General features: G+C 52.5%; 2 protein-coding genes and 1 long non-coding RNA gene across 27 annotated transcripts in view; 1 reads left to right on the top strand and 2 right to left on the bottom strand.

Moving 5' to 3' along the window:
- CATSPERG (cation channel sperm associated auxiliary subunit gamma) overlaps nucleotides 1-1,764 on the bottom strand; it is a 34,854-nt gene extending 33,090 nt beyond the window's left edge. For 18 of the 25 annotated variants that reach the window (XR_008516571.1, XR_008516572.1, XR_008516573.1 and 15 more), the window contains exon 1: nucleotides 69-340. Coding sequence is in view for 22 of the 25 variants with exons in the window: in XM_054540336.2 (XP_054396311.1) it covers nucleotides 69-338 (270 nt within the window). In the remaining 3 variants the exon portion in view is untranslated. Of the gene's footprint in view, nucleotides 1-68; nucleotides 353-1,020; nucleotides 1,127-1,680 lie in introns of those variants that run through there. The other 7 variants (XM_054540324.2, XM_024236701.3, XM_024236703.3 and 4 more) reach the window with 5 other exon arrangements.
- A 3,674-nt stretch (nucleotides 1,765-5,438) lies between these two features.
- The window catches only part of KCNK6 (potassium two pore domain channel subfamily K member 6), a 14,464-nt gene continuing 6,540 nt past the window's right edge, over nucleotides 5,439-13,362 (bottom strand). The window contains exons 2-3 of the mRNA XM_002829158.5: nucleotides 10,427-10,822; nucleotides 5,439-10,235 (exon numbers count right to left, since the gene is read on the bottom strand). Of these exons, the coding sequence (XP_002829204.2) occupies nucleotides 10,012-10,235; nucleotides 10,427-10,822 (620 nt within the window). The 3' untranslated portion in view covers nucleotides 5,439-10,011. The remainder of the gene's footprint in view (nucleotides 10,236-10,426; nucleotides 10,823-13,362) is intronic.
- Nucleotides 10,111-13,362, top strand: part of LOC129051961 (uncharacterized) — a 6,112-nt gene continuing 2,860 nt past the window's right edge. The window contains exons 1-2 of the long non-coding RNA XR_008516574.2: nucleotides 10,111-10,230; nucleotides 10,378-10,770. This is a non-coding gene — a long non-coding RNA (uncharacterized LOC129051961). The remainder of the gene's footprint in view (nucleotides 10,231-10,377; nucleotides 10,771-13,362) is intronic.

Raw genomic sequence — 13,362 nt, 5'->3', positions numbered from 1 at the left:
ACATGTCCAGAAATGAGTGGAGTGCGGGTTCAAAACCCCTCTGGTTCGCTTGACCCTGGTCCCCTCACCTCGCTCGGGTTGAGGGGTGAGTCCACCAGCATGTGAAACAAGCTGCTCACTGTGTCCACGGGCTCTTGCTCAAAGAAGCTGTCGCTCACACCACTCTCGCCTACCCTCTTAAACTCGTTCAGGACAACCTGCCAGGTGCATTCCTGGAAATCCTTGATCGCCCACAGCCTCCACGACGCCAGGAGCACTGCCAGCAGGGCCCACAGCACCTGCAGGACTCGGACTCTGGACCACGGAGGACCGGCAGGGAACATGGCTGTGCCGCACATAACGTGGCTAGAACCTGGAGAACGCAGGCGTCAACACCCACGCGCAGGACAGCTCTCTGGAGCCCACTTCTAAGATTCCACCTCGCTTCTGCGCCTCTCACAGCCCTTGCTCCTGGCCCCGCCCCTGCATTTGCTCTTGGCCCCGCCCCGACTCTTGCTCCTGGCTCCGCCCCTGCACTTGCTCTTGGTCCCGCCCCTGCTCTTGCTCCTGGCCCTGCCCCCGCACGGACTTTTAGCCCCGCCTCTACTCTTGTTCCTGGCTACGCCTCTGCACTTGCTCCTGGTCCCGCCCCTGCTCTTGCTCCTGGCCCTGCCCCTGACCCTCGTGGGGATCGCACCTCTGCTATTGCTCCGGGCCCCAGCCCTACTAATGTTTCTGGCCACACCCCTGCTCCTGCGCCTCGTTCCGCCCCGCCTCCACGTCTCTTCCTTTAACTTTATCCCCACCTTGCTCCTTATTCCGCCCCCTCTCTGTATTCCTCTCTTGCTCTTCACCTGGTCTTGGTTTCTATTTCTCGCTTTGCTAGTCCCCTTCTTGTGTTCCCCCGTCCTGCTCCTGCCTGCGACCGCACCCGTGTACTTCCACCCGGCTCTGCCCCAACCTCTTGCCCCACCCTCGCACTTCTCTTGGTATCGCCCCTTTCTCCTCGCTCGGGGTCTGTCCAGGGGCTGGGTACTGTACCTGGTCTCGCCCCTCTCCGGGCCCCGCCCCTGCTCTTGCTCTCGGCCCCGCCCCTGCTCTTGCTCCCGGCCTGGCCCCTGTTTCTTGCCCGGAGCTTGCTCCTCACTCCGCTTCCGCTCCTGGCCCCGCCCCTGCTCCTCCACCTGGTCTTTATGGACCCGTCCCTTCCCCGGGTTCTCGGAGATTGGTTCTTCCCGCGCTGGCCCCTCGCCCCGTCCCGCCCTCTGGTAACGCCCCTCCTCCTCGCCCTGCCCCTTCTCGATGGAGACTGTCTCTTCGCCTCGGGATCTTTCCTCGCCCTTCGTTGTTTCCTCGCCCCACACCTTCTCCTTCCACGCCGGCACCAGCTTCTTAGCCGGCACCTTCTTGAGTCTCACCTTCCCCTCGTACTGCGACACCTTCTTTCCCCACTTCTTACTCTTCCTTCCCATGCCATTAACACCTGCCTGCTCTATACCCCGACTCTCCTACCCCGCCCCGCCCTTCGCCCTGCAAGTTCGGCTCCCCCTTTCCCTCCTCTGCCAGCTCCCACGACTCTCCCCTCTTTCCCCTGCCTCTCCCCTTCTCGCCTTCCCCCTCCCCTCCCCTTCCTAGTTCCTCCCCGTCCCCGGCATCCCCCCGCCCCGGGATGGCACAGCTTTCTCCCCGGCCCCGTGGTACCAGTCACTTGGTTAAAACCGGTCAACTGTCACTCGGCCGCACCAGTCCCGCCCCTCTTGCCCGGTCTCAAAATGGCCGCCCACACTTCCGCAGCCGACTTCCGCCTTTACAGAGGCACGCCCTCCTCTCACGCTGTCTCCAAGGTAACGCGCAACCCCTAAGGCACCGAGGGCTGGGGGCTGTCTCAGCACTCAGGGCGCGGGGCCTGGTCGGCAGAGGGTGCTGGAGACTACGTTTGTGCCAGGAAGGCCTTCAAGGAGTTTCTATTGGTTGTTCTGGCAGCAAGCACCGTCCCTACTTGTCCTTACTACCCCAATTTTTTTTTTTTGAGACGGAGTTTCGCTCTTTCTCCCAGGCTGGAGTGAAGTGTGAAGTGGTGCGATTTCGGCTCACTGCAACCTCCACGCCCCCGCCCCGGATTCAAGCGATTCTCCTGCCTCAGCCTCCGGAGTAGCTGGGATTATGGGCTCCCGCCACCACGCCTGGCTAATTTATTTTTTGTATTTTTAGTAGAAACGGGGTTTCGCCATGTTGGCCAGGCTGGTCTCGACTCCTGACCTAAGGCGATCCACCCGCCTCGGCCTCCCAAAGTGCTGGGATTCCAGGCGTGAGCCACCGCGCCCGGCCCTACCCCAAAATTCTACTCCTTAAAAAAGTGTGGTTTCCTAGAGACCTTGTGAGAATGAATCGGCTGCTTAGCACAGTCCTCTACAAAACAGGACAAGGACAGCCATCCCACACTGTTGTGGGAAGTGTGCCCGGCTCAAGTAAAATATTCATTAAGTTAATTTTCATTTGCATTCTGATGCCTTACAGGTAAGGATTCAGGCCATGACTTTTTGATGAACTCCAGACCAGACGTTTAACCCAGTGGTTTTCAAATTTGAGCATGCATTAGACTCACCTAAAAGGCTGGGTAAGCCAGGTTGGTGGGCACCACACCCTGAGTTTTTGTTTTTGTTTTAAAGATGGAGTCTCTGGCTGGGCATAGTGGCTCATGCCTACAATCCCAGAACTTTGGAAAGCTGAGGCAGGCGGATCACTTGAGGTCTGAAGTTCGATACCAGCCTGGCCAACATGATAAAACCTTGTCTCTACTAAAAAATACAAAAATTAGCTGGGCATGGTGGCGGGCACCTGTAATCCCAGCTACTCGGGAGGCTGAGGCAGGAGTTGCTTGAACCCAGGAGGCAGAGGTTGCAGTGAGCCGAGATCCCTCCACTGTACTCCAGCCTGGGTGACAGAATGAGACCCTGTCTCAAAAAAAAAAAAAAAAAAAAATTAAGCCAGATGTGGTGGTGCACACCTGTAATCCCAGTACTTTGGGAGGCTGAGGTAGGAGGATCGCTTGAGACCAGCCTGGGCAATATGGTGAGACCCTGTTGCTAAATTTTTTTTTAAATTAGCCCAGTGTGGTGGCCCATCCCTGTGATCCCAGCTACCTGGGAGGTTGAGGCAGGAAGATCACTTGAGCCCAGGAGTTTGAGGCTGCAGTGAGCTCTGAAATACACGGAAATGCAGTGAGGTGTGATCACACCACTGCATTTCAGCCTGGCAAAACAGCAATACCCTATCTCAGGTTAGCCTTGAATTTCAGGCCTCATGTGATCCTCCCACCTCAGCCTTCTGAGTAACTACCTGGCTACTTCCAGAATTTTTGATTCAGTAGATCTGGAGTGGGGCCTGATAATTTGTATTTCTGGCAAGTTCCTAGGTGATGCTGATACTAGTGGTCTGGAGACCACACCTTGAGAACCAGTGCTCTAGAACCTTCCATGACCCTCTAGGCCCTCAGGAAAACTTCCAAACCCCTCGGTTTCCAGAGCCCCTCATACTCTCCTCCCTGTCATTCTATCTGGCTCATCTGCCATCTCCCCCTTAGACCTCTGTGGTCCACAGTCTGGTCACATGGAGCGACTTGAATATCCTTGATCAGGTGTGAGCCATGCATGCTCCAGACCTGTGCAGGCTCAGCAATGCCCTCTGGAATACCATTCCATGCTTTTTAACAGGGCCCACCACCTTCCTTCCTTTAGGTCTTCTCTGTGATACATGACCAGCCCTCATCCTACCTCTTGGCCCCTTTAGGCCACTCATGGCTGGAAATGGGTGTTTCTTTTCCACTGGATCACAAGCTCCGTGAGGTGTATGGCTTTCTTTGCCTCTGTTGTCCCCTAGCCCTGCCAGGCACCGCATATAATAGTTGTTTTATGTAAATGAACCGATGTTGGCGGTCTATCCTTCCCACCCCAGCCCACCCCCGCAGGCCAGGGAACGGTGACGTCTCCTAGGGGAAGAAACTCAGTAGCCATGTACCAGAGCCCTTTAATTTTTTATTTTATTTTGTTTTTTTAGAAACGGGGTCTCACTCTCTCACCCAGGCTGAAGTGGAGTGGCGCAGTCATTGCTCACTGCAGCCTCAAACTCCCAGGCTCAAGTGATCCTCCCATCTCAGCCTCCCAAGTAGCTGGAACTACAGATGCGAGTCATCACATCCAGTTTATTTGTTTTATTTTTAAGTTTTTTTTAGAGATGGGGGTTTCTTTTTCATCTTCTTTTTTTTTCCTTTTTTTTTTTTTTTTTTGAGACAGAGTCTCACTCTGTCGCCCAGGCTGGAGTGCAGTGGTGCCATCACGGCTCACTGCAACCTCCACCTCCCGGTTTCAAGCAATTCTCCTGCCTCAGCCTCCTGAGTAGCTGGGATTACAGGCATCTGCCACCATACCCGACTAATTTTTATATTTTTAGTAGAGACGAAGTTTCACATTGTTGGCCAGGCTGGTCTCGAACTCCTGACCTCAAGCGATCCACCTGCTTCAGCCTCCCAAAGTGCTGGGATTACAGATGTGCATCATTGCACCCGACCTTTTTTCATCTTTTTTTTTTTTTTTTTTTTTTTTTTAAATAGAGATGGGGTCTCACCATTTTGACTAGTCTGGTCTAAAACTCCTGGCCTCAAGCAATCTTCCCATCTCGGCCTCCCAGAGTGCTGGCATTACAGACATGAGCCACCATGCCCAGCAGAGATGAGGTCTCACATGTTGTCCAAGCTAGTCCCAAACACCTGGGTTCAAGTGATCCTCCTGCCGCAGCCTCCTGACTAGCTGGTGTTCCACCACACCTGGCTAATTTTTAAATTTTTTGTACAGGGAGGGTCTTGCTATGTTGCCCAGGGTGGTCTTGAACTCCTGCCTCACTCGATCCCTTCATTAGATCTTAAACCGCAAGATGTTTGCTGTAGCATTGTTGTACCAGCAAAAGATTAGAAAACACCCACATATCATCAACAGGGGATGTTGAAATTATTTATGGGATATGTGTCCTAGAGGAGACACCATAAGATATAAGACCTATTGTGGCCAGGTGTGGTGGCTCACACCTGTAATCCCAGCACTTTGGGAGGCCGAGGCGGGTGGATCACTTGAGATCTGGAGTTCGAGACCAGCCTGGCCAACATGGTGAAACCCTGTCTCTACTAAAAATACAAAAATGAGCTGGGCATAGTGGCAGGTGCCTGTAATCCCAGCTACTCGGGAGGCTGAGGCAGGAGAATTGCTTGAACCCAGGAGGTGGAAGTTGCAGTGAGCTGAAATCGTGCCACTGCACTCCAGCCTGGGCAACAGAGCGAGGCTTAGTCTCAAAAAAAGAAAAAAAAGAAAAAAAAAGGAAAAAGACCTATTGTATGTCTCTGAAATTATCTCCGAATTACACTGTGTTGGTGACAAAAGCAAGGTACAGAAACAAGAATAAAAGAAAAGTGACATTAAAATATTAATATTTATAACTGGTACAAAGAAGCATAGTACAGAAGTGAGAATCATCATTAGTCAACACTTTATTGAGTGCCACACACTGCTAGCTCTAAGGGCTTTACAGGTATGAAGTTGCTGACTTCTCAAGTCCATGAGATAGGTGCTATTACCATCCCATTGTACAGACTAGCAAACTGAGGCACATGTAGGTGAAATCACTTGCCCAAAGCCACTTAGCTTGGGAGTGATAGAGTTCAGATTTATACCCAGGAACTTTGCCTTCAGAGTCTGTAATCATAACAACCTCACCATATTAGGTACTACTTGTGTAGAGTGAAAAATAAATGACACACACATGCATATGGCTGGTACATACATCGAATGTGCCTGGGAAGACCTGAGACATCCATCCATGGTCTGAGTGTGGGAGAAAGACTTACCTTCCACCGTACACTCTTTAGTACCTGATGAATTTTTTAGCACATGCTTTTTTTCTTTTTTTTTTTCCTAAGACAGAGTCTTGCTCTGTCTCCCAGGCTGGAGTGCAATGGTGTGATCTCAGCTCACTGCAACCTCCACCCCCCGGGTTCAAGTGATTCTCCTGCCTCAGCCTCCCGAGTAGCTGGGATCACAGGCACATGCCATCGCACCCGGCTAATTTTTTGTATTTTTAGTAGAGACGGGTTTCACCGTGTTAGCCAGGATGGTCTTGATCTCCTGACCTTGTGATCCGCCCGCCTCGGCCTCCCAAAGTACTGGAATTACAGGCGTGAGCCACTGTGCCTGGCCCTTTTTTTTTTTCCTAGGACAGGGTCTTGCTCTGTAGCCCAGGCTGGAGTCCAGTGGTGTGATCATGGCTCACTGCAGCCTCAACCTCCTAGGCTCAAGTGATCCTCCTGCCTTAGCCTCCTGAGTAACTGGGACTACAGGTGTGCACCACCACACCCAGCTCATTTTTAACATTTTCTGTAGAGGGGTCTTGCTATGTTAACATGTCCAGGCTGGTCTCCAACTCCCAGGCTCAAGCAATCTTCCTGCCTCAGCCTCCCCAAGTGTTGGGATTACAGGCATAAGCCACTGAGCCTGGCTTTTTTAATGTCTTGGACTGAAAAGGACTTGCTTTTCTTCCTGGAGGTGTTTGGAAGGAGAAACAGTGAGAAATGAACACCAGCTCACATAGGAACCTAGCTGCCCCGAGATGACTTTAGCTCAAAGTCAACTGTGACATAGGTAAGGAACCGAGCAGGTTGGGAGGCTGAGAAAGGGCTAGACAACAGATATTTCTGAGCTCCCATAGGAAAAGATGCGCAACCAAAAGCTTGTTCAAATCCCAGTGTTCCATTTTCTGTGTGACCTTGGGCAAGTATTTAACATCTCTGGACCTCCTTCCCTCACCTGTAAAATGTAGAGAATGTATCAGGGGCTTGGAATCGTGCCTGGCACATAGTATATCCAATATATGTATTTTCTTTTTCTTTTTTTTTTTTTTTTTTTTGAGACAGGGTCTTGCTCTGTCACCCAAGCTGGAGTACAGTGATGCAATCATAGCTCACTGCAGCCTTGACCTCCCAGGCTCAAGTGATCCTCCCACTTCAGCCTCCTGAGTAGCTGGGAACATAGGTGCACACCACCACACCCAGCTAATTTTTATATTTTATGTTGCTCAGGCTGGTCTTGAACCCCTGGGCTCAGGCAATCCTCCTGCCTCGGCCTCCCAAAGTGCTAGGATTTGCTAGGATTATAGGTGAGAGCCACTATGCCCAGCCCCTATGACCTCTTTTTTTTTTTTTTTTTTTTTTTTTTGAGACAGAGTCTCTGTCTCGCCTAGGCTGGAGTACAGTGGTGCGATCTCGGCCCACTGGAGCCTCCACCTCCCAGGTTTAAGCTATTCTGTCTCAGCCTCCCAAGTAGCTGGGACTACAGGCGTGCGCCACCACACCCAGCTAATTTTTGTGTTTTTAGTAGAGACGGGATTTCACCATGTTGGCCAGGCTGGTCTTGAACTTCTGACCTCAAGTGATCCACCTGCCTCGGCCTCACCAAGTGCTGGGATTACAGGCGTGAGCCACCTGGCCTGCCTCCTATGACCTCTTGATACACCCCTGGGTGTCCCTGTTGCCCCACACACCCACCATATTGTAAAGCAGCCTCAGCATCTCCGCTAAAACCTGCTCTTTCTCCCAGGTCCCCATCTCAGGGATAATTGGCCACTCCGTGGGACCTTCCCTAGCCGCGTCCCTCCAGTCTGTGAGGGCTATGGCCTGTCCACTTGGCTCCTGAGTGTCCCCACACCCACCCGTCCTCCCTTCCATAGCTCAGCCCAGGCCCATCGTCTCCCTCTTCATTCCTGCCTCAGCCTCCCACAGGCACCCAGCCTCAGTACCCCCTCTGCTCCACCTCTCCAGAGCAACTAGGGGGATCATCCTAAAACCCAAACCTAACCATGACCCTCTCCTACTCTAAACCCTTCCATGGCTCTCTAGGGCCCTCAGGAAAGAGACCAGGTTCCCATGCTTGTCATTTAAGGACACTAAGGGGTGCTTGTGCCCACCCCTCTGCCGTCCTTCCGTCTTTCCCTCCATACCGTTCATACTAAACTGCCTGTCAGAAGCTGGTGGCCAGCATGCTTTTCCATCTCCAGGCCTTTGCACACAGCTCCTCCACCTGGCATGCCCTCTCCATGCCTTTTCTACTTGTCTACTGTTGGGACCTGGCTCAAATGCCCCAGCCCTTTTTAAAATTCTTATTTTTGTAGAGATGGGGTCTTGCTATGTTGGCCAGGCTGGTCTCAAACTCCTGGCCTCAAGCGATCTTCCCACCTTGGCCTCCCCAAGGTGCTGGGATTACAGGACTGAGCCACTGTGCCCCGCTTCTTTCCTTTTTTTCTTTCTTTCTCTTTCTCTTTCTTTCTTTCTTTCTTTTTTTTTCTTTCTCTCTTTCTTTCTCTTTTTCCTTCCTTCCTTCCATCTTTCCTTTTCTTTCTTTCTTTTTCTTTCTCTCTCTTTCTTTTTCCTTCCTTCCTTCCTTCCATCTTTCCCTTTTTCTTTTTCTTTCTTTCTTTCTTTCTTTCCTTTCTTTCTTTTTCTTTTTCTTTCTTGCTTTCTTTCTTTCTCTCTCTCTCTTTCTCTCTCTCTTTCAGACAGGGTCTCACTCTGTCCCCCAGGCTGGAGTGCAGCAGTGCCGTCATAACTCACTGCAGCCTCAAACTCCTGGCCTCAAGTGATCCTTCCACCTCAGCCTCTGGAGTAGCCAGGATCACAGGCGTGCACCACCACACCCAGCTAATTTTTAGATATTGTGGTTGTTGTTGAGATAAGGTCTCACTGTGTTGTCCAGGCTAGTCTCAAACTCCTGGCCTCAAGCGATCCTCCTTCCTCAGCCTTCCAAAGTGCTGGGCGTATAGATGTGAGCCACCATACTTAGCCTGAAATCATCTTTTGAAGTCGTATTATGATGATCACCATTTTACAGATAAGGAAACAAAATCAGAGAGGTAGTGTGACTGCCCAAAGACACAGGCCAGACGTGGCTAAGTTGGGATTTCGGCTCAACCAGGCTGATTCCAGGGCACAACATACAAATGGGCACAGCTCTTACAATGGTGTCATGGTTAAGGGCAGCACCTCCCATGCCATTCAGATCTGGGCTGGGGTCCTATGTCCGTTTCCTGCCTGCCAGGGTGCTGAGGAAGAGTCTATCGCCCAGGCCTACACCAGGGCTCCCTCTATGGGTCCTGCTCCCTGGAGACACCTGAGAAAAATGAGTCAGGTACAACTTCTTCCTGCCTATTTCTCATAGTTCAGGTCTTAGTTCGATGTCCCTTCCTCCAGGAAGTCCTCCCTGACTTCCCAGGCTGGATTGGGCCTAGTCCCTGTGCTTCTCCGACTTCAGCCCTGACCACTCTGCCTCTGCTTTCATCACCTCATCTCCTCCATTAAAATCCTGACCATTTTGGGCCATCACTGTCTGGGGACAGGTCTGTCCACCTCACTGGACTGCAAACTCCATAAGGGCAGTTCTCCACCCCCACTATGTCTCCAGCACTGTCTAGCACAGGGCCAGCACACAGGAGGGGTTTGGGGCAAATTCGTCTATTCTTCCCATTTGGCAGCTGAGGAAATCAAGGCTCAGAGAGGGGCAGTCACTTGTCCAGGGTGTAGCGACCAATCTGGTGCCTGAAATGAGGTCTGAGCCCACAGCCCTATAGAATCAGCAGTTGACAAGTGGTTAATTGAGAGACACAGACGGAACATGAAAGAGAATGAGAAACAGAGACAGCAAGAGGGAAAGACAGAAACAGCGAGAATGCCAGAGAGCCAGAGAGACACAGTGTAAAGAGGATGAGAGAAAGGACAGAGAACAAGGTTATGTTGGTGCCCAGTGGAGCCCGGGACATGGGGACAGGGAGTGCCGCCCCTCACGTCCCAGCCAGATGCTGGGAAACAAAGGAGAGACGGTGGGCGGCAAGGCCTCAAGATCGCCTGCTGTGCTCGTGGACATTCCTGTACAGCCAGCTCTGGTCGCCTGGGCCCCTCAGTCCCAAGCCAGGCACACCCAAGCCTGGCAGAGCCTGCCCCAGCTACCTGGGGATGGAAGCGTAGTCAGTGTGGGAGCTGGCAGAGAGTTGCCGGTGCGACTCCGGCTGGGGGCCCAGGATGTCCACCCGATCGTCCTCATCCTCATTGAAACTGGCAGGGCACGGAGGGGGCAGCAGGATGAGCTCCGTGAGGCCGTGGAGGTCGGACACGTGGCGGAAGGTCTGCAGTACCAGCACCATGGCCACCAGGCCCAGGAAGAGGTAGACTGTAGAGGCGGAGAAGGGGCGTTGGTCATCCTGGGGCTCAGATCTTCCCGGTGGGGCCGCAGTTCTACTGGACCCTGTGGGGTGGGGTTGGATCCCTTTTGGAAGTCCTAGAGTGGGACTGTGTGCCTTTAACTCCTCCAGGGACAGGGCTAGGTCCTCCTCAAAGCGCCACCCTAGCTGCCCAGCTCACCTGTGACCAGCACCTTGTAGAGGGCCCGGTAGGGTTGGCCAGGGGCCTCCCCAGGCACGTAGTCGCCCAGGCCGATGGTGGACAGAGAGATAAAACAGAAGTAGAAGGCATCCAAGAAGCTCCAGGCCTCCTCGAGGTGGGCGAAGATCACAGCCGGCACCAGAAAGCAGACGGTCACTACGACCCCCAGCAGGGCCACCAAGTGCCAGCAGGCCGCCCGCCGCGGGTCCCAGCCCCAACGCATGCTCAGCCAAGACAGGGGCGCGTGAGTCAGCAGCAGCGACAGGCGCTGGGCTGAGGCGGTCAGCAGCAGCATGGTGGTCGGCACGCCCAGGAGCGCAAAGGTAATGGAGAAGGCCTTGCCTGCATCAGTCAGTGGCGTTGTGTACCCATAGCCTAGGGTAGAGAGTAAAGGGGAAATATTTTTCTTTTTAGAGATGGGGGGTCACTCTGTCACCCAGGCTGGAGTGCAGTGGTGCCATCATAGCTTACTGCAGTCTTGAACTCTTGGACCCAAGTGATCCTCCCACCTCAGCCTTCCAAGTAGCTGGGACTACAGGCACTGTCCAGCACGCCCAGTTGATTTTAAATTTTTTCGTAGAGATGGGGTCCTACTATGTTACCCAGGCTAGTCTTGAGCTCCTGGGCTCTAGTGATCCTCCTGCCTTTGCCTTCCAAGGTGTTGGAATTACAGATCTGACCCCCAGGACCCAGCCAGGGAAAATCCTTCTGCCCACTCAACACCTCCACCGAGATATCTGTGGACACCCACACCTAGACATGATTTCATCCCAAACCTGCGTCTCCCCACATTCCCTCCTGTCCCAGGTGATGGCACCTCTGTCCTTCGACACTCAGGCCAAGAGCCTTGCCTTCATCCCTGACGCCCTCGTCACTCATGCCACACTCCATCTGTCAGTGAAGCCTATTATCTCAACCTTCAAATAGGCCCAAAACCCACTTACTTCTCCCCCACCCAGTCCCATGGCCCCCACCCTGGTCCTGTCCACCACAGCAGCCTCCTCCCGGGTCTCCCTTCCCCAACCCCAGCCCCTACAGTCTGTTCAGCCAGCAGAGCCTGCCAACACCTGAGTTCAGTCATGCCCCTCCCCTGCCCAGAGCCCCTCTGTGGCCCCACCTCACTCAGGTAAAAGGAAAGAGTCGTCATCATGACCCATGAAGCCCCACAGGGTCCACCAGGGCAGCACGCTCCCACCCCAGGGCCATTGCGCCGGTTGTTCCTTCCCCAAAGAATGCTCCTCTCTGTCCTCTCCAGGTCTTCTTCATCAAATGTCACCTTCTCAGTGAGGCCTTCCCTTGACCACCCTAAATGGTAACATCTTCTTACCCAACGCTTTTTTTTCCCATAGCACTTAACACCTTCTAGCATGCTCTGTGGTTTACCGTCTTCTCATAGGCTGCCAGTTCAGCAAAGCAGGAGGTTCTGCGTGTTTCATCACTGCTGTGGGCACTTGATCAGTACTTCTCAAAACAAAGAATGAAGGGTGCAGGCTCTTGCCTGGCTCTGGGCCTCAGCTTGCCCTATTCTAAAATGGGTGAAACAATGGGCCAGGCGTGGTGGCTCACGTCTGTAATCCCAGCAATTTGGGAAGCCGAGAGAGCAGGTCACCTGAGGTCAGGAATTCGAGACCAGCCTGGCCAACATGGTGAAACTCTGTCTCTACCAAAAAGTACAAAAATTAGCCGGGCATGGTAGTGTATGCCTGTAATCCCAGCTACTTGGGGGCTGAGGTGGGAGAATCGCTTGAAGCCAGGAGGCAGAGGTGGCAGTGAGCCAAGATTGCACCGTTGTGCCCCAGCCTGGGTGACAGAGTGAGATCCTGTCTCAAAAAAAATAAAAATGTAAAATGGGTGTGACAAGCCCCCGTGGGCTCCCAAAGGACCGTGGGAACACAATAAGCTCGGTGTGGGTATGAATTCTGTAAACAGAAATATGATCAAGGGGAATTGAGGTGTTGGTGGGACTGACTCACTTTGGCAAAGTGTAATTTATTAATTTTTTTTTTTTGAGACAGAGTTTTGCTCTTATTGCTCAGGCTGGAGTGCAATGGTGCGATCTCAGCTCAACACAACCTCCGTCTCCCAGGTTCAAGCGATTCTCCTGCCTCAGCCTCCTGAGTAGCTGGGATTACAGGCATGCGCCACCACACCAGGCTGATTTTTGTATTTTTAGTAGAGACGGGGTTTCTCCATGTTGGTAAGGCTGGTCTTGAACTCCTGACCTCAGGTGATCTGCCCACCTTGGCCTCCCAAAGTGGTGGGATTACAGGCATGAGCCACCCCACCCAGCCAGCAAAGTGTAATTTAAAATCTCTTTTTATTTTCCAATTAAATCAAACCAAAGTTCAGAGATCTGACTAGGTTGGTGAGGGGCCTGGTTTATCTTGTCCAAAGACGACAGATGTGGCCCTCGATCATCATCACGAAGCATGGATACATGGGGCACTTGAGGAGGTGTCACCTGTGCCTGTCTTCCACGTGAAAGGATCCTGGTTTTGTTTTTGTTTTTGTTTTCATTTTTTGAGATGGAGTCTCACTTTGTTGCCTAGGCTGGAGTGCAGTGGTGCAATCTGAGCTCACTGCAGCCTCTGCCTCCCAGGTTCCAGCAATTCTCCTGCCTCAGCCTCCCAAGTAGCTGGGACTACAGGCAGGCGCCACCACGCTTGGCTAATTTTGTATTTTTAGTATTTTAGTGTTGGCTAGGCTGATCTCAAACTCCTGACCTCAGGTGATCCGCCTGCCTCGGCCTCCCAAAGTGCTAGGATTACAGGTGTGAGCCACCACGTCCGGCCCCGTTTTTTTATATACTCAAAAGAACCTAAAGTAGGGTGTCGAAGGGATATCTGTATCTGTATACCCATGTTCATAACAGCATTATTCACAATAACTAAACCTCCGAAGCAACACATTTCCAT

This window comes from Pongo abelii, chromosome 20, assembly GCF_028885655.2.
Source record: "Pongo abelii isolate AG06213 chromosome 20, NHGRI_mPonAbe1-v2.0_pri, whole genome shotgun sequence".
NCBI classification, from domain to species: domain Eukaryota; kingdom Metazoa; phylum Chordata; class Mammalia; order Primates; family Hominidae; genus Pongo; species Pongo abelii.
The sequence above is the reverse complement of the archived record's forward strand: the minus strand, read 5'-3'. Positions and strand labels throughout refer to the sequence as shown.